Source organism: Xyrauchen texanus, chromosome 50 (assembly GCF_025860055.1).
Source record: "Xyrauchen texanus isolate HMW12.3.18 chromosome 50, RBS_HiC_50CHRs, whole genome shotgun sequence".
Lineage (NCBI taxonomy): Eukaryota > Metazoa > Chordata > Actinopteri > Cypriniformes > Catostomidae > Xyrauchen > Xyrauchen texanus.
Genome location: NC_068325.1, coordinates 11,018,741 through 11,042,848, shown reverse-complemented (window position 1 = coordinate 11,042,848; position 24,108 = coordinate 11,018,741). Strand labels below are relative to the sequence as shown.

General features: G+C 42.8%; 1 protein-coding gene across 1 annotated transcript in view; it reads left to right on the top strand.

The window, feature by feature from the left end:
- Positions 1–23,551, top strand: part of LOC127641069 (adhesion G-protein coupled receptor D2) — a 306,626-nt gene extending 283,075 nt beyond the window's left edge. Inside the window, exon 25 of the mRNA XM_052123831.1 lies at positions 23,486–23,551. Coding sequence (XP_051979791.1) covers positions 23,486–23,545 — 60 coding nt within the window. The 3' untranslated portion in view covers positions 23,546–23,551. The remainder of the gene's footprint in view (positions 1–23,485) is intronic.
- The last annotated feature ends 557 nt before the right edge of the window (positions 23,552–24,108 follow it).

Genomic DNA, 24,108 nt, shown 5'->3' with positions numbered 1-24,108 from the left:
TATAGATCTTACTTTATGTACGTTTACTGTAGTGTGTATATTGACTATTTTACAGTTGCTTCTTAAAGTGGCACATCCAATCAGATTTTAAGTCAGTATTCAAGAGACTGTAGATTCTGTATTTAAATGGTATAGCTTTGCAGAAATATGGTGGTCTTCTGACCTATCTCTTCTTGCCTTGCAGAAAAGCCCAGAAGATTTCAATAAGATTTAAGCTGTAATAGTCGTACAGCCTGAGGGCAGGTATGGTAGAACAGGCTTAACCCTCAAATGCACTTGTATCAATTGTAAGTATGTTCAAGGGCTCATTTATGTGACACTGTGCAGTGCTTAAGAGAAATGAGTGCAAGAAGGTGTCACGTTCTAGTTCTTTAAGTACTTTAAAGCCAAACCACTTCATGCAAAGCTTAAGTGAGATGACATTTGGCTTTTACTTTTAGTAACGACTGTATCTCCCACAAAACAAATTGCTGGGACCGATGCACACTACAATTTGCAATAGGGATTGATGTGTCAGTGGGTCTGTAGTAATCCTGGGAGCATGGCATGTGTTCTATAGGAAGGTTGGGTAGATCCAGGTCAACTGCGAGGGTCTCAGCTGTAATTATAGGCTTCACATGTCATCACCATGAGGCCCTCCTGCCTGGCACACGCACACCCCTCACCCACCTACCCCAATAGATATCAACTTAACCAGCCCACTCATGTGTATCCTGCTTTGAAAAACACTCAGTCTGTCAGCATCTGTTACACCCCTCTATTTCTCTCTGTTCGTTCTCACTCTCTTCCCCCTCTTTCCTGCTATCTTTGAATCACATCACCCAATCAGCTGTGTATCTCACACATGAAGCCCTGGAGGTGTAAATTAAAGAGAGTGATGCATCCTGGGTGGCTGCATTCCAAAAAATGGCTTCAGTCAAGTGTAATTTTAGGAGTGTCCCTTCCCAATGGATGATGTTTCGGTAAAGATTGATGTAAGGCATACAAACTCCTCATGTTCACATCATACTTTCATATTTTACTTTCATACTGTTAAGGTGAAGTGATTTCTCTACCACTAGAGCCACCAAACTGAAATGCAAAAAATTCCCTGGCTGAAATTTTTGATTTTGTTAATACTTTTTCTAAAGAAAGATAAACATAAATGATGATGATGATGAAAGGAGGAATCCAAAAACTAAATATAGGTATTGCACTAACTTTAGATCCAAATATGTTGCTTAATCTTATTAATTGTGCATTTTTGGACACTACAAATTCAAGATTACTGGTTTTACATTACTGGTTTTATGTGAAAAACTAAGGTACATTTCAAGTTATTGAAAATGTTCAAGTTATACAACATTATTTGTATTTCAGACCTTTGTTTTGTTGTGCATGAAAAACTAGCTTCAAACAATGTGACCCACATTTGATTTTCGACCATAGAAAATGTGTAATGTTTAATTATTTATGCACTGGAGCCACACTTAGAGCCCTCTATCTCTGGGATTTAACCATATAGGGGCTAAAATTGTAAAATACAAAAGAAAATGTATCTCTGAACCAAAATAATGCTCAATAATTCAACTGTTTGTACCTGTGAAGTGAAGGAATGTATAATTAAATGGCAAGCCACATGAAAGTGCATATGACATCAATATCACTTATAGATTCCGCCTGCTAGTGCCAGAATGGCACCACCTTAAATGTTTAGACAGTTTGATTTACTTTACTTTGGCCTAGATTATTCCTGCATTTCACGATTTTTTTTTTGTGTCCAATAAACATGTTTGTTGATGCTTATCAGGTCCATTAGAACATTGTATTCTTACACATTACAACCAGACGCGGCATATGATAAAAGGTATCTTTTCCGTTTTTGTTTTTGTCCTAACCAGCCATGACAAACGACGAGCGACAGGACATTCTGACAATCGCTTGGTTTCCTTTGTGGATCGCTTTCTTTCCTTTGTTGATGTATTTCCTATTGAAACAGGAAGTTGGGGCGGGATATATTAAAGGACGTCCTTGAAAAAAAAATAGCCAATAGGCTTTTATTATGTCACAGCTGTGAACCATGATTTGCTACATGCTATTGTGAGTCAGAAGTTTTGTGGCTTTCAAGTGGAGACATTATGAGTTCCGAGCACCCGAATGACCCGAAAGTCGTATTTATAGTGATAAACTCTGAATTCTAGATGATATTGAGTTGTGATGTTGGAAGGGGCATGTTAACATGAAAAGTGATAGAGTGATAGTGATAGGACATTCTGACAATCGCTTGGTTTCCTTTGTGGATCGCTTTCTTTCCTTTGTTGATGTATTTCCTATTGAAAAAGGAAGTTGGGGCGGGATATATTAAAGGACGTCCTTGAAAAAAAAATAGCCAATAGGCTTTTATTATGTCACAGCTGTGAACCATGATTTGCTACATGCTATTGTGAGTCAGAAGTTTTGTGGCTTTCAAGTGGAGACATTATGAGTTCCGAGCACCCGAATGACCCGAAAGTCGTATTTATAGTGATAAACTCTGAATTCTAGATGATATTGAGTTGTGATGTTGGAAGGGGCATGTTAACATGAAAAGTGATAGAAAGCAATGATTTTGCTAAATTATTACAATTTCAGAGCTTCACCTGTTTCGTTTGTTTCTATGCAAATTAATTAATACCATGCATTAATAAAACATATAGGTTGTAGCGCCACCAAATGGAATTGAAATAAATAATGATAATATTTGTTTTTCACGTTTTCAAACCGAATACCCCTGAATTCTCCCCCTGTTTGCGTTGAGCGAACAAATTGATAGTCCGCCCCAACTCATGCCAATGGTGCTGAGTTGGGAAGTCAGGACACTACAATAAAGAGAGCAATATTTTTATAGGGCCATAGAGACACAGTGTTTACAGTTTTTGAGGAAACCAAACTACAAATGCAGTTGTTTAGCCCAGGATTGACCACTTGTATTAAAATGAATGGGAGAAATCCCAATGCCCAATTGAATTCCCATTGAATGCCAAGCCATTGAATAAATATTGAATGCTATTCTGATGCTAGTAAAATTTTGTAGTATGGCACTTTTCAAACAAATGTCTCCTTAAGATGATTCGCTTATGTTTTTTCCTCTTTTGTAAGTCGCTTTGGATAAAAGCGTCTGCCAAATGAATAAATGTAAATGTAAATACCTAGGTCAGAATAACCAATATTTCCAAAATATGTCTCAGATCATGCCTAACATAGAATGTGTCTTCTATAAGCATGAAAACAAGCACAACAGGGGCCATGTTAGCCAGCTCTGCAGCGATCTTTACATCTGTCCAACGTTGACTTCTAATATCTCCACCTTGCAGGCAGCCACAGGGACGGCTTAGAATGGTGTGATTTCCTCTGAGCTGACTGTGAAGTTAAGACTATAGTGTCAGTTTTTTTTTCACCCTAAGAATGAGTGTGTGGAGTCGGTGAGTGCGCGCATTACGCTGAGAGCTGGGAGAGCCAGATAAGAACCTCAAAGCTGATCTATACATCCGAGAGTGAGCAGCCAATTCAGAGAATAGAAACTTAGGGGATCCTATGGATTTCGCAGCACGGATTTTCACGATCAGTGTGTAACGAGCAACTGAGTCGTCCTATTAGCATAATGTTGTTGGTAAAAGTGGAGAAGTAGATAAATGGCAGTGCATTACTCTGGTTAAATCTCTTTTCAAAAGGAGCCAGATGCCTCTTTCGCATCAGACGGTTGTAAAAGTAATGCCTCATTTCACATATTCATTCCCCAAAAATTGCGACTGCAAAAACACTTAATTTCAGTCAATTAGTTATAAACAGCATGAGTTTTAATTGATTTCACTGCAAGCTGAGAGCAGTTCAAAATAGTGTTCATACAGATTGTGTTTTTCTCAACAACCGTTTCGCAATTACTTGCTACATATGAAGCTGTTTTTGACTCCAAGGTTCATGCTGTCATTTATTTTTGCCACCGTGCATTTCTTGACCCCCTCTGTGCTACAAACATTTTCTTTTTGTTTGTTTTTAAAAAAATATGAAATACTTTGTCATGATGTCATCGTGTCAGTCAGGATTACCTTTAGTAGAACGAGAGACAGAAAAAGATTTAGTGTGTAGGTGAGCGTCTGTCAAGTCCCTAAATACTCATCCTTTTCACAAAAATGAAATAAACTCTTTATTTAAAGGAAAAGGTCACCAAAAAAAAAAATAGAAATTCTGTCATTATTTACCGACCCTCATGTCAAACCAAACCGTATGCTGTTATTTTTAAACCGACCAAAAACTAATTATTCACAGATCATTTTCACTTCAACTGAAGGTTGACAAAGCCAACATACTATAATTGCTCAAACTTTGTCTCACAGGTTCACTGGTACACATAGTCCTGGGTTGTATTAAGGTAAACCTACCATATTTTGTTTGCCGTCCAAAGCAGAGGGGCTCAACCCAGAGACTGGGCTTAAGCTCTCAGAAAACACTAAAATGGGAAATGGAAAGAAATCTGAAATTTCTGAAATATAAAGGTGGAGATGCGGAGGTGGAGGGATGCTGGAAAAAAGAATGATTTTCAGGCCTAGATGAACAAGCTCCTCCTGAATTTACATTGAGAACTTCCTTTAGTTTTTTTTTGTTTTTTTCAAAATCCCTAAACTGAGAAAAAAAAACAATTACTAGCATGAACTCCTCCTAGTGCTTTCAAGTTACATCCACCAAACTTGGCGCAGACCTTCCGACTGTCCTGGGGGACAAAATCTGGAAAATCCTATAGACATACATTGACGGAATGTTCAAATGAGCCAACGGAATGCTCGTTAATTCAACTCCAAATGTAAAAAATTCTAATGTAAACAAACCCAAAAGAGGCCATTAATCTGCTTCTAGCTAGCTAGCTAGATAGTATGTCTGTATAACCATCAAAATTCAAACGTTTTGTAATGATTCTTCAAAAAAATTAAACTTGTTTTCCACTAGAAAAATAATATAGCAAAAGGGTTTGGAACGACATGATGCTGAGTAAATAATGACATTCCTTTAATATATAACTTCTGCAGCTAAATGGTCATTCAAGCTGTATAATGACCTGCCCATCAAAGACTCTGTTTCATGAATTTTCATGGTGTCTCCACCATTAGGAAAATAAATGAAGTGGCTTATCAAAAATAAAAACAAAAAAACCTCAGCTCCCTCATACAATTATACAGTACATGAAACATTATGATTATATTTAAGAAAGATAATTTATCCCAACCAATGACAGGATCCTTTGACAAGAAATGGCAATGTAAGATAGCTTACAGTCTGTGCTGGTTTGGGTGTGGGAGAGGTCATGGGGTGTCTAGAAACACACACACACACACACACACACACACACACACACACACACACACACACACACACACACACACACACACACACACACACACACACACACAGTTCTTCTAAAGAATGGAAGCACTGTGTCATGTCCTCTGCTAACCAGGGCTGGGTCTCAACCAGGGAGGGGCTCTGGGCACCTACATTAAAAATATATAGAAGTAAACAGGAGGGCAAAAATAGAAGCTGTGGTCTTTATGAAACACCACAGAAAGAAAGTAGAGAAAGAGAGAAAGGAATAATGAAGAGGGAAGTTGAGAAATTCAAAGTAATTGCATAGAGCGCAGCAGTCTCGTTCTGGAAGTTTGAAATCCCATATATCTTTTCCATAGATTAATTGATTTTTACTGAAAACATATAAAATTAAGACAGACCTACAATGAGCTTAGAGGTTGTTCATTGATTTTGAAGCCTGTGGTCCAAGTTATTTAAACTTTATTGTTGAAAAATGGTGTTTAATAGCGAAATTCCTGCACTATTTGAAATATCCATAATTTTAAAGGTAAAAGACTGTAAAAATGTAAAAAAAATAAAAAAACAACGTTAATTATTTAATGGGTAGAATAAAATATATGGTGTATATATGTAGATAATTAAAAAGAAAATACATGTAGTTTTATGGTAAAAGTTTCTATAAATACAATTTTTTAGATGTAAAAATTATTATATTCCCATATAATTAAAGTAAAACATTTATATTCTTTTTAAAAAGAGAGTAGATGTACTTTTTACAGTAAATTATTATTATCATAACTTTTTTTTTATCCCTTTTTTTCCCAATTTGGCATGCCCAATTCCCACTACTTAGTAGGTCCTCATGGTGGCGTGGTTATTCACCTCAATCTAGGTGGCGGAGGACAAGTCTCAGTTGCCTCCGCTTCTGACACTGTCAATCCGCACATCTTATCACGTGACTCAATGTGCATGACACCACGGAGACTCCGAATGTGGAGGCTCATGCTACCCTCCGCGATCCAAGTGCAACTTACCATGCACCCATTGAGAGCAAGAACCACTATTCGCGACCACAAGGAGGTTACCCCATGTGACTCTACCCTCCCTAGCAACCGAGCCAATTTGGTTGTTTAGGAGACCCGGCTGGAGTCACTCAGGACACCCTGGATTCGAACTTACGACTCCAGGGGTGATAGTCAGCGTCAATACTCGCTAAGCTGCCCAGGCCCCCCTATGGTAAATTATTGTTAAAATTATGTTAAAAAACAATAATCATACATTCCCAGAATTCCTTTATACATTCCCAGAATTATATTTATGAGAATAGTTATGTTTCTTCTTATTTTTAATGTCAGTTATGCACACTGGGGTGTTCTGTGTTATATTTGATGTAGTTTAGTTCATGTTTACTGCATTATTTAAATCTCACGTGTTACCTTTATAGTGTTTTGTGTTTGTGTGAGTGACACTGAGCATTCTTCATGCTTATTGGTCAATGCTCCTGGAAGAGCCACTATTGGTGAACTTCATGTCATCATGTGCCCTTCTGTAATTACTATGGTGATTCTCAAAACTTTCTAAAGTAAAAATCTGATTTTTACAGTTTCAAAAGGTTAATACATATTAAATATATTAAAAGTATCATTTAATAATATAAAAGGTAATGCCCCGTAAAATATACAGTCATCAAAATCATATTCCATAAAGCCTAAATATATGGTTACCGTATTTATTTTTTTTTTTTTACAGTGAATTAGCTCAGAGCTGGTTTGTTTGGTTAATGGCTCTTTTATGAAGTATTTCATGAAAAGCCTATGCTAAAAATTAATGGGGAAAATTATACCGGAATCTAGATGGGTTAAAAACGTAGGTGGGTACTGTTGCGCTCTATTTTAATCTGCCGCACCCCAAAGACATAAAATCCCATGTGTTGCTGCAAGAACTATGTTTTTCATTGAGAATGACACAATACAATGTAATTTAAGGAGACATACACAAATTTCTAGTAAATTATGAAAAGAAAGTAAATTTGATATTTCATTACATTTAAAAATATAATCCAAATGAATGTTGGGGAAGCTACTTTAAAACTGTAGCAAACCAAGCTACGAGCTACTCATAATTTATAGTAAATGTAGAAAAGCAGTATTTATCCGTAACAAAAACAGAAGAGGATCTCAATTTGGTTAACAGCATTAAACTTGAACAGATACATTTAGAATAAACACTGTTACTATTAAAAGAAATTGAAACATCTTAAGTTATATAACTTAATTTGAAAACATAGTGGTGAACAGCAGCATTTAAATCAATAGTTTGTTACATAAAGGCTAGACGTGCTGCGGGGACGGGGACTTATTGTAATGGCTCATTTACATGAACTGTCTGAATGAACTAATTTGCTAAAAGGAATCACACTTCTGAATTCTCCTTGAGAGAGATGACAGTTTAGCCTTTTATCATGCTACACCGCTATTTAATGGAAAAAGGAGATTGTTACTGAAAATCTACTCTGTTTTGAAAAGCGATTAGCTGCTGTCATAACACTGAAAAATGTCGTTAACATTAGTAGCATCATTACTTTTAGTTACTCCCCAACATTGATCCATAGCTGATGCATTCACACTAGCATATTTAGTCCTTTCATGAAGATGATGTTTAATTTAGATACTCTATGGAAACCATCTGTGTTTCTTTCTCATTTTGTGTACATCCTTTCTCAGACAAAGCAAGATTGTGAATCATTACTTACTGTAAACTGGAACTTAGTCATCTTTCCAAACATGCTTACTCAGAAATGCATGATGCCGAAATACGTATTTTGCATGACAACAAAGCATAAATTGATAGCTGTAAAACATTGAGTTAACTGCAGGGTGTTTATTAATAAACAGGGTAGATGTTGATTTACTAGCTCGTTTTATGTTCCTTCTCTGAAGTTTTTGTGACGGGAGGTTAGCCGCACCCAATTATATGAAAGTGTTGATTGTGTTAGCCATTTCTGTGGCTTCTTGATTTAGGGTACCATCGTCAATGTCAAAGTCACCTTTAACATCAGACCTTAGCAGTCCCCTTAAAAAATGTTTAGCTCATGGCAATTTTATTGTCAATATTTGGAGAGCCTGTGGCATTTTTCTTAGAGATGAACAACACTGAATATGTGAATGCATCTCTCCTTTTGGACACAGGGAAGGCATTCCTTAGGGCTCTATAACGGCTAAGAAACGTGCAAATTGCAGTTACAGCTGAATCTGAAGCTTAATAGAAAATTCAAAACCAAAAAAAAAGGGTAAAGTAAAGGGTTCGATAGAGCGCTGAGAGCCACCAGATTGGCATTAAATCAATTGTTAACTCAGAGCGTGGAATGTGCTTTATTTTATGCAAGACAAATGCATTATGAATTTGGAAATAGGCCAGGATGTCTTCTAGCAAGGCTTGTGAAGTAGAGACCAACACTTATGTTTTTGCAGCACTTAAAGTTTTGAATTATGTTTTGCAAGTCACAACTAAGACTATTACTAAAACAATGAGAGATTATTATCATCAATTATATTTATCTGATGTTACAAACCCTGGAATTGAAATTAGTATCTTTTTGGACAATAATTTTCTATCAAATTTACCAGATTTCCAAATAGAAGATTATGGAGACCATTATGTCACACACTCTTTTGAACTGGGATGTCTTCCCTCCTCGCTGAATCAAGCAAATATTTCACTTATTTTAAAAAGGGATAGGCCCAATATGGGATGCTACTCGTATCGTCCGGTATCTTTAATAAATGTAGACACTAACATTTTTATCCAAAATACTTATTTGCCACAGTTTATAGCATCAGATCAGACTGGCTTTATCCGTGATAGACTCTCTCTTTCAAATATTTGACATCTTTTTGGCATTACGCAGTGTAGCAGCCCGGTTGAATCAAGGAAATTCGCTCTCTCACTGATGCTGTCAGTTTATTGTCTTTAATACCTTCACAACGCCATCACAACACCATCACAACAATGTAAGAGTTTGTACTCCTTTCCAACCAGGTGCTAAAAAATATACACAAAAAACATACTACAAAATAAAAACAAACAGCAAATAGATGCCTAAATTCACTTAAAGGTGACATTAATACTAGAACTCAAATCCGTGAATCCGTGATGCATGGTTCCGTGTCTCTGTCTGTCAGCAATCTATCTGTAAGTGCGCTCTCTGTGCACGAGCGATCCGTTCGTTTCTCCGGCAAGCGGCCTTTCAAAATAAAGGTCTCTATAGGTTAAATAACTAAGAGTGCAAAGTAAACTTCCAAAATATAATAAACACAATATTAAACTAATATTAAGTAATATAGAATTACGATAACGTCAGAATAATATATTAATGCCCAAAACTAATTTAAATAAATTAGGGTTATTTACACACAGTATTGTTCGTTGACACAGTATAAGGTTATGGTTATTTCCATGGATGCAGAGAAAGCTTTTGACCATTTGAAGTGGGAGTATCTGTTTGCATTCCAACGGTCAGTGGATAAAAATAATATATAGGGAACCTCAAGCAGCTGTCTTCACAAATGGATTAAGCTCTCCTCCATTTGATCTTAAGCGAAGCACCAGACAGTGCTGCCATCTATCAAGGTTGCTTTTTGCATTGGCCTTGGCACCTTTGGCAGTGTCTGTTAGAAAGAGCCAACAAATTAAGGGTATTCAAATCAGTATCAAGGTTGCTTTTTGCATTGGCCTTGGCACCTTTGGCAGTGGCTGTTAGACAGAGCCAACAAATTAAGGGTATTCAAATCGGCTACTCTTACCATAGCACTGTATGCTGATGATATGCTATTGTTCCTATACTATTGCACCAGTCCTGAAAATGGTGAAGAATGACTTCGTTGGATGGATCTTCCAATTTCTTCGATAGGCAGAATAAATGATATCAAAATGAATGTACTCCCTTGACTGCTGTATCCTTTACAGATGATTCCATTGTATTGGAAGGAGATTGATTAAGAAGATTGTCACTTGTCTAGAAAGACATTTTAGCAGGTTAATATGGCATAAAAGAAAGCAGAGAATTAGAATATCAAAACTGCAACTTCCATTAATTAAATGTGGCCTAGCACTGCCTGATTTCCATTTCTATAATTGGGCGTGTCATATGAGAATTAGGAAAACAGTTTATAATAATGGTCCATCATTAATAGGTAAAAATGCAGGAATTAATGCAGAAGAAATTAGTAGTACTACATTAACAATTTAGTCACTAATATTAACTAATTGTAACCCGCACAAGAAGAGACAGTCACAATGTCGAATACAAACAGCTTTATTGAAGACAAAGCGTGCAACAGTACAAAAAGGGCAAATCCAATGAGAGAGGTCGAGGAAAGCGTGGGGTCAAAGCCGGGGTAATCAGAAAGAGAATGACGAGACTAGTGGGAGCAAAAGACAGGGGAACAAGGGGAGCTGGCAAGCTAAGAGGAAGACAAGAGGAGTTCAAAACTAGACGAGACTAGCGGGGGGCAAAGACATGGGAAACTAAATACAATAACCAACAGGAGTGAGACGAATGTGCTGTGATATATATAGGGGAAAGTGCAGGTGTAAACAATGAAAGGTGATGAGACGAGTACAGGTGAAACTAATGTGGAGATTGAGACGAGTGCATGTGTACATAACGTTCTGGCGATTGGGAGCGGGCATGTGAGCCCGAGGGGGGAGATAGTGTACGAGCATGTGAGCTCGTAGGAGCAAAAACGAGCGTGCAAGCTCGAGCGAGCAAAACGGGCGTGGAAGCCCGAGGGAGCAAAACGAGCGTGCAAGCTCGAGGGGGCGGAACGAGCGTGGAAGCTCGAGGGGGCGCAGCGAGGGAGCGGGGTTCGTGACACTAATATGGAAACACAATTAACTAATCATTAAGTAATAGCAAACAGATAACAAATGTAGTTCACTATTAGCTAATCAAGAATGACTGAATTTTATTTCCTCACTGATAACTATTAACTAACTATGGCTAATTTAAAATAACTACCAACTAATTACTAATCACAAAATTAACTGTTAATTAAAATATGAACGATTATGTTTTTGTCAAAATGATCATGTAATGTATCTTCAGAGAAGCATGACAGCATGCCTTTGTGTTCTTTAACTAACTAAACTCAATGAAGGTAACACCACTATAAATCAATGGCCACAGTGCCTGTTGTTAAAGAATTATGTCCAGTGAGCTTACATACAGAAATATAGTGATGTACTGTATGTGCCCAACCTCCATGTATTCTTTTGGGGTATCTCTTCTAATCATGACAGATTATTAACTTGATGATGTTAGATAATGTTGATCTTTCTTAATAAGAACTATGAATAGTAATGTGAAATTATTGGTAACTCATAATTGATGAGTCAGGTGTTAGCACATCTAAATGAAGGAATTGGACAATTATTATAACGTGAGGGTCATGGGAACACATTATTAATTAATACGATTTTACTGTTTACTTACTTAGGAATTATATGTTATATGGACCATTATAATTAAGTGAAAACATATTTACAACATTAATAGTAACAAAGAGATGTTACCTGTCAAAATCAAATTCAGTCATTCTTGATTAGCTAATAGTGAACTACATCAGTTATCAATTCACTATTAATTAATTATTAGTTAATTGTGTTTCCATATTAGTTAATATTAGTGACTAAGGTGTTAATGTAGTACTAATGATTTCTTCTGTATTAATCCCTGTATAGTTACCTATTAATAACGGACCATTATTATAAACTGTTACCAAGAATTATTATGGACTGGTTGTATCAAGATCCTGAAACAGGAATAGACTCGTGGTTTGTTTGTCCCTCCTCTTTACAGTCAGTGATTACCTCAGGAAAGAAGTCAACTGGTTCAGAAATATGCAATAATCCCCTCCTTCAAAGCACTTTACGGGTCTGGCGGGATGTCAATCGAATTTGGGCAGAAGAAAATGTTTTTCACCTCTAATTCCACTCATTATGTATAAGGCATTTCCCCCTGGATTAAAAAATAGTGTCTTTTATCAATGGGTTAAAGCAGGAATTTAGTTTATATCTGACCTATATGACAGGAATTCTTTATTATCGTTTCAACAGTTACAAGGATAGTCTGGGTTGCCATCCCATTATTTTTATGGGTTTCTTCAAATTAGACACTTTTTTAAGAAAACGTTTGGTTACGTATGTAACCTCCGTTCCCCGAGGGAGGGAACGACACGTTGTGTCGGAGAAGCGACACTAGGGGTCTCTCTTGAGCGCCGATATCCACCTCTGATCTATGAAAAAAAGCCAATGAGAGTTGGCAGCCGGTATTTGCATGTCCCGCCCCCGGACATACGGGTATTTAAGCGGCGCAAATACGGGAGTTCATTCAGGATTTTTCTGAGGAGCAGGAGGTGGTCCGGCCGCAACAGTGGCTCAGTTCAGCGACATGGCGGAGGAAAGACACAACGTGTCGTTCCCTCCCTCGGGGAACGGAGGTTACATACGTAACCAAACATTCCCCTTCTGTCGCTCTCTCCACGTTGTGTCGGAGAAGCGACACTAGGGGACCCATTCCAATCTTGCCATGCGCTGAACCGTGTACGTGAACCGCCGATACAGAGGCGGGCAGGGATTTCTCCAGTGCCGCGCATCGTCTGTACCTGGCTGCATGTACCCTTCCCCAATGACCCATAAGAACATCGGAATCCTTCTAGTTACCCTGAGAGGGGAACAAGGCGATGTTTGCCAACATGGGAACTCTTTTCTCTCTATGTTTCTCGCATAGAGCAATTACGGCCGGGGCCCTTACACGCATATAGGGAAGGGGGTCTTACCCAGACCCTGCGGAGACCACACCTGCCCTTTTTCTTGGGGAGGAAAAGTGGTAGACACGTCACACGGCCGTCTTAGGGCTCGTGTGGAAAGTATGGTGCGGTGGTAGATCCAGCCTCGAAAGGGGGGAGTTGCTACAACACGGCGACCGGGGCAGCTGTAACTGCCTAAGGGAGACACGGGGGTCCGCTCGTAAGGGGACAGAACCGTGGAATTACACACAGGGGGAGTCCGAGCAGGAGGCCTTACCTGTGGAGCACCTATACTAGTACAGGGTAGCCATCAGGGTACCCGCAGTGGCTTGGGTCGGTGAGTTCCTCCGCTGAACCGTGGACCCGGAGGGCTGGGGAGGAATCGACCAGGGTCCCGACTTCGAGTGGGAGCCCTGGGAAGAAGGCGCACTACTTTACCTTGGCGTCAGGAAAAGGGCTGAGCGCAAGTGATCCACCCGGCCGGTCGGTCTACGTGTTACCGAGTTCTCACGGGCTCAGACCTGACAAAACACGAGGCGCTAACTGACTCAACGCGGAGGTTGTAAAACCTCGCGAAGGTGTTGGGTGTTGCCCAACCTGCGGCTCTACAGATGTCTGCTAGGGAGGTGCCCTTGGCCAGTGCCCATGAGGACGCTTAACACCCCTTGTTGAGTGAGCTCGGACCCGCAAGGGTAGGGGCACGACCTGGGTGTGATAAGCCAGTGTGATGGCGTCGACAACCCAGTGGGCGAGCCTCTGTTTGGAGACGGCATTCCCTTTCTGCCATCCCCCAAAGCAGACAAAGAGCTGCTCAGAGCGTCTGGTGCTCTGTGTGCGGTCCAGGTAAATGCGCAGGGCGCGCACTGGACATAGCAACGAAATGGCTGGGTCTGCCTCCTCCCGGGGCAGCGCTTGCAGGTTCACTACCTGATCTCGGAAGGGTGTGGTAGGAACCTTGGGCACATAGCCCGGTCGCGGTCTTAGGATCACAGACGTATCTGCCAGACCGAACTCCAGGCAAGTGTCGCTGACAGAGAACGCTTGCAGGACCCTCTTGATAGAGGTGAGCGCGATCAGCAGGGCCATCTTAAGAGAGAGGGCCCTGAGTCCAATTGATTCAAGTGGCTCGAAGGGAGGTCTCTGGAGTCCTGCCAAGACTACCGAGAGATCCCAGGAGGGAACTAGGCCTGGCTGGGAGGGATTCAACCTCCGGGCGCCTCTCAGGAACCTGAGGATCAAGTCGTGCTTACCCAAAGACTTGCCGTCTACAGGATCGTGGTGGGCGGCAATGGCAGCAACATACACCTTGAGGGTGGATGGGGACAGCCTCCTGTCCAGCCTCTCCTGTAGGAACAGGAGCACTGACTCGATCGCGCATCTCTGCAGGTCTTCAGTTCGGAAGAACACCAATCTGCTGAACAAATGCCACTTTAGGGCGTAAAGGTGCCTGGTAGAGGGGCTCTGGCTTGGTTGATTGTATTCACAACGGTCGCTGGTAAGCCGGCTAGCTCTTCCGCGATCCCTTCCAGGGACCAGGCGTGGAGGTTCCAGAGGTCTGGGCGCGGGTGCCAGGGCGTGCCCGTCCCTGAGAGAGGAGGTCCTTTCTCAGGGAATTCGCCAGGGAGGAGCTGTCACAAGAAGCCTGAGTTCCGAGAACCAAGTCCGAGTGGACCAGTAGGGGCCACTAACGTGACTTGCTCCTCGTCCTCCCTGACCTTGCACAGCACCGGTGCAAGAAGGCTCACTGGGGAAATGCGTACTTGCGCAGCCCCGAGGGCCAGCTGTGTGCCAGCGTGTCTGTCCCGAGGGGAGCCTCTGTTAGGGCGTACCAGAGCGGGCAGTGGGAGGTTTCCTGGGAGGCAAACAGGTCTACCTGGGCCTTGCCAAACCGTTCCCAAATCAGCTGGACCGACTGGGGGTGAAGCCTCTACTCCCCACCGGGCAGGCGTTGTCGTGATAGCGCGTCCGCTACGACGTTGAGCTTGCCGGGGATGTGAGTGGCACGCAGCGACTTGAGTCGCTGCTGGCTCCATAGGAGGAGACGGCGGGCGAGTTGTGACATGTGGCGGAGCGTCACGCCTTGTCGATTTATGTACGCCACCACCATGGTGCTGTCCGATCTCATGAGGACATGTTTGTCCCGAACTAACGGGAGGAACTTCCTGAGAGCAAGAAGGACGGTCAGCAACTCCAGGCAATTGATGTGCCAACGCAGCGGGGCCCCTTTCCAACGGGCCGCTGCTGCATGCCCGCTGCACACGGCACCCCACCCGGACCGGGAGGCGTCGGTTGTGATCAGAACGCGTTGGGACACCTGCTGCAGGGGCACTCCTGCCCGTAAAAAGCAGAGGTCAGTCCAGGATCGGAGTGTTTTGAGGCAGGCGGGGGTGATCCTTACCCGATGTGTGCCGTGGTGCCATGCTTGTCTCGGGACTCGAGTCTGGAGCCAGTGCTGGAGTGGTCTCATATGCATCAACCCCAGCGGCGCAACCGCCGCGGAGGACACCATATGCCCCAGGAGCCTCTGGAAAAGTTTTAGAGGGACCACTGTGCCTGGCTTGAAGGAAGCAAGGCAGTCCAGCACCGACTGAGCACGCTCGCTCGTGAGACGTGCTGTCATTGAGACTGAGTCTAACTCCAACCCGAGAAAAGAGATGCTCTGAACCGGAGTGAGCTTGCTCTTTTCCCAGTTGACCTGAAGCCCCAGCGGCTGAGGTGCCGGAGCACCTGGTCTCTGTGTGTGCATAGTAACTCTCGAGAGTGTGCTAGGATGAGCCAGTCGTCGAGGTAGTTGAGAATGCGGATGCCGGCTACTCAGTAGCGGGGCAAGGGCGCCTCTGCGACCTTCGTGAAGACGCCGAGGGACAGAGACAGGCCGAAGGGGAGGACTTTGTACTGAAACGCCTGGCCGTCGAACGCGAACCGTAAGAAGGGTCGGTGTCGTGGCAGAATTGAGACGTGGAAGTACGCGTCCTTCAGGTCTACCGCTGCAAACCAATTTAGATGCTGAACGCCAGCCAGAATATTTCTCTGCGTGAGCATTTTGAACGGGAGTTTTAACAAGGCCCGATTGAAAACTCGCAGGTCCAGGATTGGTCGTAGGCCACCGCCTTTCTTGGGTACAATGAAGTAAGGGCTGTAGAAACCCTTCCTCATTTCGGTTGGAGGGACGGGCTCTACCGCGCCCTTGGCCAAGAGGGTCGTGATTTCCGTGCGCAGGGAACTGGCATGCTCGCCGTGTACTGCGGAAATGCGGACGCCCCTGAAGGGGGCGGGAGCCGGGCAAACTGAATTGCATAACCGAGTCGAATGGTCCGGTGCAGCCAGCGTGATGCATTGGGAAGCGAAAGCCACGCTTCCCAGCTCTGCGCTAGGGGCACCAAAGGGACGAGTATTTTGGACGTACCCGGCGGGGCCTCGCAGCGGGCGGAACAGGTAATGCAGAGTCGGGTGGCTTCGTTGCGGCTTGAGGCTGAGGTGCTGAGAATAGACTCAAAGCACTTACCTTGCTCCGCACACCCGGCAGGGGGCGGGTTCGTGACTGAGGAGGAGGTCTGATGCTGGCGTCCTCTGGACTCGTCTGAACCGGCCGGCCGGGGGACAGTCGTGGGCAGGCGGAAGGCGGGATCGCCGCATCTGGTGTACCGGGACTGTTGTAATCTGAAAGCAGATTGCCGTGAGAACGGCATTTGCGGGCCAGGTGACCTAGAGGCAAAGGAAATAGCTCTTATTGAGAATGTGGGTACCACAGCCCCCGTCAGGGGGTGTGGCAAATGAAAAACAAAGGATTCTCCTCCCGGCCCTCCACCGGGGGACGGAGCGGTCTTACCACCTCCGGAGCTAACGTCGTCGGCTCTGGGTCGGCTGTCTCAGGAACTCTTGGGAGCCTTCCGTGTCCTAGAGGGGGTTCGTGAGACAGGGGCGTCGCGCCGCCTGCGGGGTGCTCGACGCTGGGGCTGAGAGCTGGGCCCAGGTTGAGGCGGAGCAGGAGCTGGTTTCTTCGCAGGGGGACGCCCTTGGCGGGCAGACGGGGCAGGGCCCATAGTGGCAGGTCTGCGGCGGGGCATGATGCTTGAGAGATGGCCTCCGACTGCTTCTTCACCGCGGAGAACTGTTGGGCGAAGTCCTCGACGGTGTCGCCGAAAAGGCCAATCTGAGAGACAGGTGCGTCCAGGAGGCGGTTCTTGTCGGCCTCACGCATCTCGACCAGATTGAGCCAAAGATGGCGTTCCTGGACCACTAGGGTGGCCATCGCCTGTCCGAGTGCCTGCGCCGTGGCCTTCGTCGGCTCTCAGGGCGAGGTCGGTCGCTGAGCGCAGTTCCTGCAGCACATCAGGAACAGGTCCACCCCGTGCATGTTTCTGAGTGCTTTGGCCTGGTGGACTTGCAGGAGGGCCATCGCATGCAGGGCGGAGGCAGCGCGTCCAGCCGCGACTGTAGGCCTTCGCGTTGAGCGAGGATGTTGTCCTACAGGGCTTGGATGGGAGTACGGGTGGCCACGCCAGGAGGTAGGGCTACCGGGGCATAGATGGTACGCAACTGCCCTGTCGCCCTGGGGAATCGCCCGTATCCGTGGCGCTCTCCACCGCCGAGGGTGGTGAGAGTGGAGCGGGTGGCACCTAGACGGGCGGAGAGCGGGGCTCTCCACGTAGACATCAGCTCATCATGCACCTCCGGAAAAACGGGACCGGGGATGCGAGGCCACTGAACGGCGACTGCCCCAGGAACCAGTCATCCAACCGTGGAAGGCTGTGGGGAGGATGGAGGGTTCCAATCCAACCCCACGCTCACGGCGGCCCGGGAAAGCATGTCAGACATCTGAGCGTCGGCCTCAGCCTGGGCCTGCTGGCCCGAAGGCGGCAGTCCAGGGGAGTCCTCGGCATCTTGAAAAAGACGCATCCTGAAAAGGACGTTCAACGCCGCTGTGTTTTGCTCTTTTAGAGAAATTACTCTTTTAATAGGAATTTGCTCTTTTAAATACACAATGTGTGTGTGTGTGTCTGCGCTGTCGAAGTGCTCAGGGGCAACAATGCACGCCGTGCAATGTGAAGGAGAAAGCCGCTGTTGTGCGCCGTCAAGATCCAACAGCATGCAGATCGTCAGAGGAAACAGAAACGTTTATAGTGGTGTGTAAACTCGCAGCAAACTGCAGACAGACCATCGGCTCCGAAGAAATTTTCCTGAATGAACTCCCGTATTTGCGCCGCTTAAATACCCGTATGTCCGGGGGCGGGACATGCAAATACCGGCTGCCAACTCTCATTGGCCTTTTTTCATAGATCAAAGGTGGATATCGGCGCTCAAGAGAGACCCCTAGTGTCGCTTCTCCGACACAACGTGGAGAGAGCGACAGAAGGGGAACTCTTTTTATCCTCACTGATAAAGATATGTGCTCTGAGTTAGCTTTGTTTCTGAAGCGTACCTCTAACAAAAGGTACATTCCTCTAAGAATCAGTAAGCAATTGGTGGGTATTGTTGTCATAGTGTAGAAGGACATGGGGGAGGTGCAGGAGGATAAGAGATGGCTTGCTGTCATACAGAAAATGAAGAGTATATTATTGTTCAATAAGGCACATGAAACACAGTTTAAAATATTGCATTACAGACACTGTACTCCTTATGTACTTCATAAGATTGATTCACTACATTCACTGGCTTGCCCTAAGTGTAAATCAGGCTCAGGTACACACTCCCATATGTTTTGGTTCTGCCCTTGACAAGCCATTTCTGGGACAATTTAAAGTGAAGCTTGACTGTATACTGAAGTTTACTATTGAGAAAGATCATGATTTTTTATTTTGGGAATGACTAAAGAGGATAGTGGACTATCACGTCTCCTGGTCAAGCTGACGAGCAAATTATAATTTTTAGCTCATGAGCGTATACTTAATGTGTGGGCCAAAGATAAACTTCCAACGGTGGATAATTGGTAGAATGGGTGGGTGTGCATGTGTATTTCTTTAATGTGTTCATTTCTGTTGTTGTTTTTTGTTTGTTTTTGTATTTGTGAAAACAATAAAAAAGTTATTGTACAAAAAAAAATAAAAAGTAGATTGCTGAAATAACTGGAATTGGGTTAAGAACTGTCCAATTCATTATTAAAATCTGGAAGGATAGTTTTGAACCATTAGCTTCGCTGAAGAAATGTGGTCGGAAAAAAATCTTGAATGTGTAGGAACTTTGGAGCCATGGAAAAAGGTCATGTGGTCTGAAGATTCCAGATTTACCCTATTCCACCTTCTACATTGATGCACCCATCATGCATGGTGCCCACTGTACAAGATTCTGGAGGCAGTGTTATAAAATGTATATTCAGCTGACAACCAGAATGTGCTGAATGACCAGATTTCCCATAAATGTAAGCGCTGCATAGTTCTAGCGGGAAGTCTAGCAGCTGTACATCATCACACCATTAGCTGGGTAATTCCCAGCCAATCACATTTAAGCCGTTTCTTTATAAGTCTGCTCACAATCTATCACATTGCTGTTTCAGTGTGCTAACATGGCAACCTCCACCACTCCACCACCACCAGTTGAGTCCCGTCCTGCATGGGGTAGGCTCCTCACCCCTGCCTCCTATCTCCGGCAGGATATGACGGTTCCAAGTACAACATCTTCGGACCGCCAGACTTAAATATTACTCTTCTGTTTTATATTCATCAAATAAATGTCATCTTAAATTTCACTCAATTCTGCAAGTCTTCCTGATAGAAATGGAGTGGTGGCGTTGTGGGCTAAAGCACAGAACTGGTAAGCAGAAGGTTGCCGGTTCAATACCCACAGCAACCACCATTGTGTCATTGAGCAAGGTACTTAACTCCAGGTTGCTCCAGGGGGATTGTCCATGTATTAAGTGCAATGCAAGTCACTTTGGATAAAAGCATCTGCCAAATGCATAAATGTAATGTAAATGGATTTTCTCTTCCCTGACAGTATGTGCATATTCCAGGACAACAATTCCAAGATTCATCAGGCTTGAATTGTGAAATAATGGTTCAGGGAGCATGAGGAATCATTTTCACACATGAATTGGCCACCACAGAGTGCTGACCTTAACCCCATTGAAAGTCTTTGGGATGCGCTGGAGCCGGTTGCACCAGCTATACGTAAGTTAAAACTTAGCCTAGTTGTGGCATAAATAGGCACTATGTCACAATGTATGCGTTACTAAGGAGTGTTGCACCATTAAACTTAATTAGGACGTAACCCTGTGTATAAACTAAATATTTACAGAAGCCTCTGACCAGGAGTAACGGATGGAATAAAAAAGCAGACTCATTTAATGACATCAATGAGCTCATGGTTTGCATGACAGGCTCCAATCCTTTCAACATACATTATGATGTTGACATTTACAATCGTTTACATTTACGAGAGAGAGAGAGAGAGAAAACATACTTTTAAGCGGCTTTTCAGCATGAAACCGTTCTAATGGTGCAGTTTTCTGGGAGCATCGGCAAAACATTGTCAAGTTTCAACACATTCAAATATATATAGGATATTAAAATGAATAAAGCTCTATTTTTCCAGCCTTTTGTATTAGTATTTGTCACCCCTTATTTATTTTAGATACAGTTCATATATATTGTTATTTACACAGGGCAAATATACTATTTATCAAATCTACTTTTATTTCTTGGCGTATTTTTAATGGGGATATAATTTATTACAGCTGACGGTTATGTGAGCAATTAAGGTTTGAACATCAACCTTAACAAGTTTAACTTAAATTCACAGATTTTTAACACTTCTGTGCACAAATTTGAATTGGATCAATACAGGTAAAAGTACTCATTACTTTATGGAGAGCTTAAAACCTACTAGTTAAGTCTTGCCTTAAGTGCAACCAAATTAAGCACTGACTTACAAACTAACTAGTAATTACTAAGCCCTTAGTGTGAACTTTACATCCTAACTTACGTGAGAACTTACGCACAGCTCATGCAACCCTACCCTGGAGAAGACTTTACAGTTAATTAGACTCTCCTGTCATCAATACAACAATACAACTCTGGATGGAAATAAATGTTGTGATGTTGCATAAGGTTGTTGAAACAATGCCACAATGAATGCACGCTGTAATCAAAGCTAAATTAGGTCCAAAAATATTAGTGTATGCAACTTTTTTTTTGGCCAGGCAGTGTATGTACTATGAAACGTACTAATATTCCAGAGTTCTGGCAAACTAGCCGGAAACTAGCCACAAATTTGCCACTCATTATTTTCACATGATAATGAGCTTGTTATACACAGCAAATGTCACTGGTAGTTGTGAACCTGCAGCAAACCTTTGGCAACAATGGACAATTTGCTTCATGCTTGCTGTAAAGCACATTTGCATGTAAAAATAATCAGTGGCGAATATGTGACAAGTTTGCCTGAAGATTTTTGTAAGGGAAGCCACAGAAAAAAAAAATTCTTTTCGAAAATGTAGGTAGAGTAATGTGATTCTGTGAGACCAAGTTGATTTTTTTATTACACACAGAAGTCATCATTATTTTCTGCCAAGCTACTATTATTGAAACTTGCCAAACCCCCTAATGCACACATGCAAACATTGACAATTTGCCTTCCGAGTCTGCATCTGTTTCTGCTTCCACATTGTGCATATGAAGCGTAAGCCCACCTAGCACAGCATAAACACTGGCAGCTAATTCTGCCCAGCACGATGCTATCAGTCCTGGCAGCTGCATTGTGCTAGCAGGCGCCATCCACAACACGAAGGCTGGGGGGAGGCAAAGCATGCAGAGAGGATGTGGAAGTGGTTAAAAACGGTTGAGGCCGTGGTTAGGAGGTAGTGTCATGTGGCCACTGCTGGGAAAAAGACGTTAACTGGGGTTAAAGTCACTATTTCGTTTATAACAAAACAGAGATGAAACAGCAAGAAATACGGACCATTCTTTTAGCCAGCTGGTGCTGAGGACAGTTTCTGAAAGCAGAGATGGTGAGAAAAACAGGACATTCGTTCTGAAAACGTGATGGCTACCAAGTTCATGTACGTGTTGTGCTTTCCGAATTACTAAATGGAATGACACATCACATTCGTAATGACACATCAGACTATCTTGATTCTTAAACCCAAAAAACTTATTGTAAATTGATTCATAATTCATAAATGAACAGTGAATTGATTCATCAAAGAAACTAATAACAGTTATTTGATAAAAATAAAAAGTACAGTAATCACAAACATTGCTTCAAGGTGCTTGCTTGTCTAAGGCATTGGATAAGCTAATTTGAAGACCATTATAAGCTCAGGAAAAAAGTAGGATGACTGCATAAAGGAGACGATTAAAACTAGAACCTTAAGAGCCTAATTCTCTAAACCTGATCTCGACAGTGGGCTATCAGAGAACTCTTAATCCAAAGCCCTGATTGATCCACGACTCCCTCACAGGTTTTGATTTTGTGGGAAGCTATTCATCACTGACAAGCAAGAGGGATCATACTGTATAATTAGACCCACGTTCCTCCATATTCAAAACCACCTCAGGCCTCTCGTCTTAAGCTTAAAATATTGAGAGTAATTGGCCTTTCTGATGTATGCTAATCCCTCGTTGAAGAAACATAGTCCTTACCTTTGGGACACCTTTTTGATTGATGGATAAAAAATTGCCTTCTTAAAATTTGTGTTAAAACACATCACACGTGTAAGTTACACCTGTGATAATTCACTGACCTTCAGGAGCAGTAAATCTAAGTCGAAGGATAATGTTGGACAATGTGTGCACATTGGCTCCTTATGTAACTTGTTCAGTTTTATGCACAGCCAAATTAGAGGCTGAAATAACGAAACATTAATGATACAAAACTGAATCTGTCTTCTTGAATATGACTTTGGAATTTACTGTGGAACCAGCATTATCTTTCTCTGGGGCAGTGGATGTCACATAAAGGCAGGGAGGCTTGTTTGACTCGTGTACAAACTCCCCCCACTCTCTCCTGGGGGTGAACAATGCATCAGCAGCTGTGCATGGTCTACATGCTCACTCAAGCACACTCCAACCTGGCCTCTCTTGAAATGTCTTGTATGTATTTCTTTTGCTTTATGCATAACCAATCTATTTCATGCCTATTGTAACAGGACACAGTCATAGCAGTTTCCTGCAAAAACATTTGAAGGATTAGAATGTTTCTGAGAGAAAACAGTATTTTCAAATGAGTCTGACTCTTTCGAGAGACTTAGGTCCAAAAGATAGTGAGCGTCCTCTGGAGGCAGAACTTTAATACACCATATGTGCGCTCCCAACGTGAAAGCTGTTCCAAAATGTAGGTAACTTAATTAAGTAGGTATCATTTTCATGCATCTCTTTTTGTCAAAATTCTAAGGTATCAATGTATTTGTTTCCTTCCCTGGGTAGGTGGACCCAGAATGCACCGTGATGAGCTTGGTGGGAAAATACATCCAAGATGGCGGATGAAGCGAGATCATTTTTTATTATAAATATACTTTCAACCAAGTCAGTTCACTGGTGGCCATCTTTGGAATGCTCCTGGGAATTTAGATCCAGTCATGAAAGTGCAGCACCTACTTACTTGAATGGGACCGAAATCTCCAAAATGGTTTGTCAAGATTGCGATCAAAGAACATATTTCTAATCAGCAGTAATATCTGACCACACTGGAATCATAAATTATGCTTCTTCACCTCAGATTACTCTAAAAAAACAAGGTTTCCCAGGTTGTATTAATAATTCACATTCTATGGTTGATTGACAGGCGATGTCTGTATCTAAAAGGCGATTGACTCTTTTACCTTTAAGGCGGGACTTCCTTTCTCCTATTAATTTGAATAAAAGTGGCCTATCTCTGCTATTGAAAAGTTACGAGTCGAGTATCGCCTGCACTGTGGGTGAGGAGACCTACTTGAATAATGTGTTGAGCTTCGAATCACTCTCTTATGAGGCTCCATTTAAGTTAGGATGCTGCCATAGAACAGTGTTTCCCAACCACTGCGCTGCGGCACACTAGTGTGCCGTGAAAT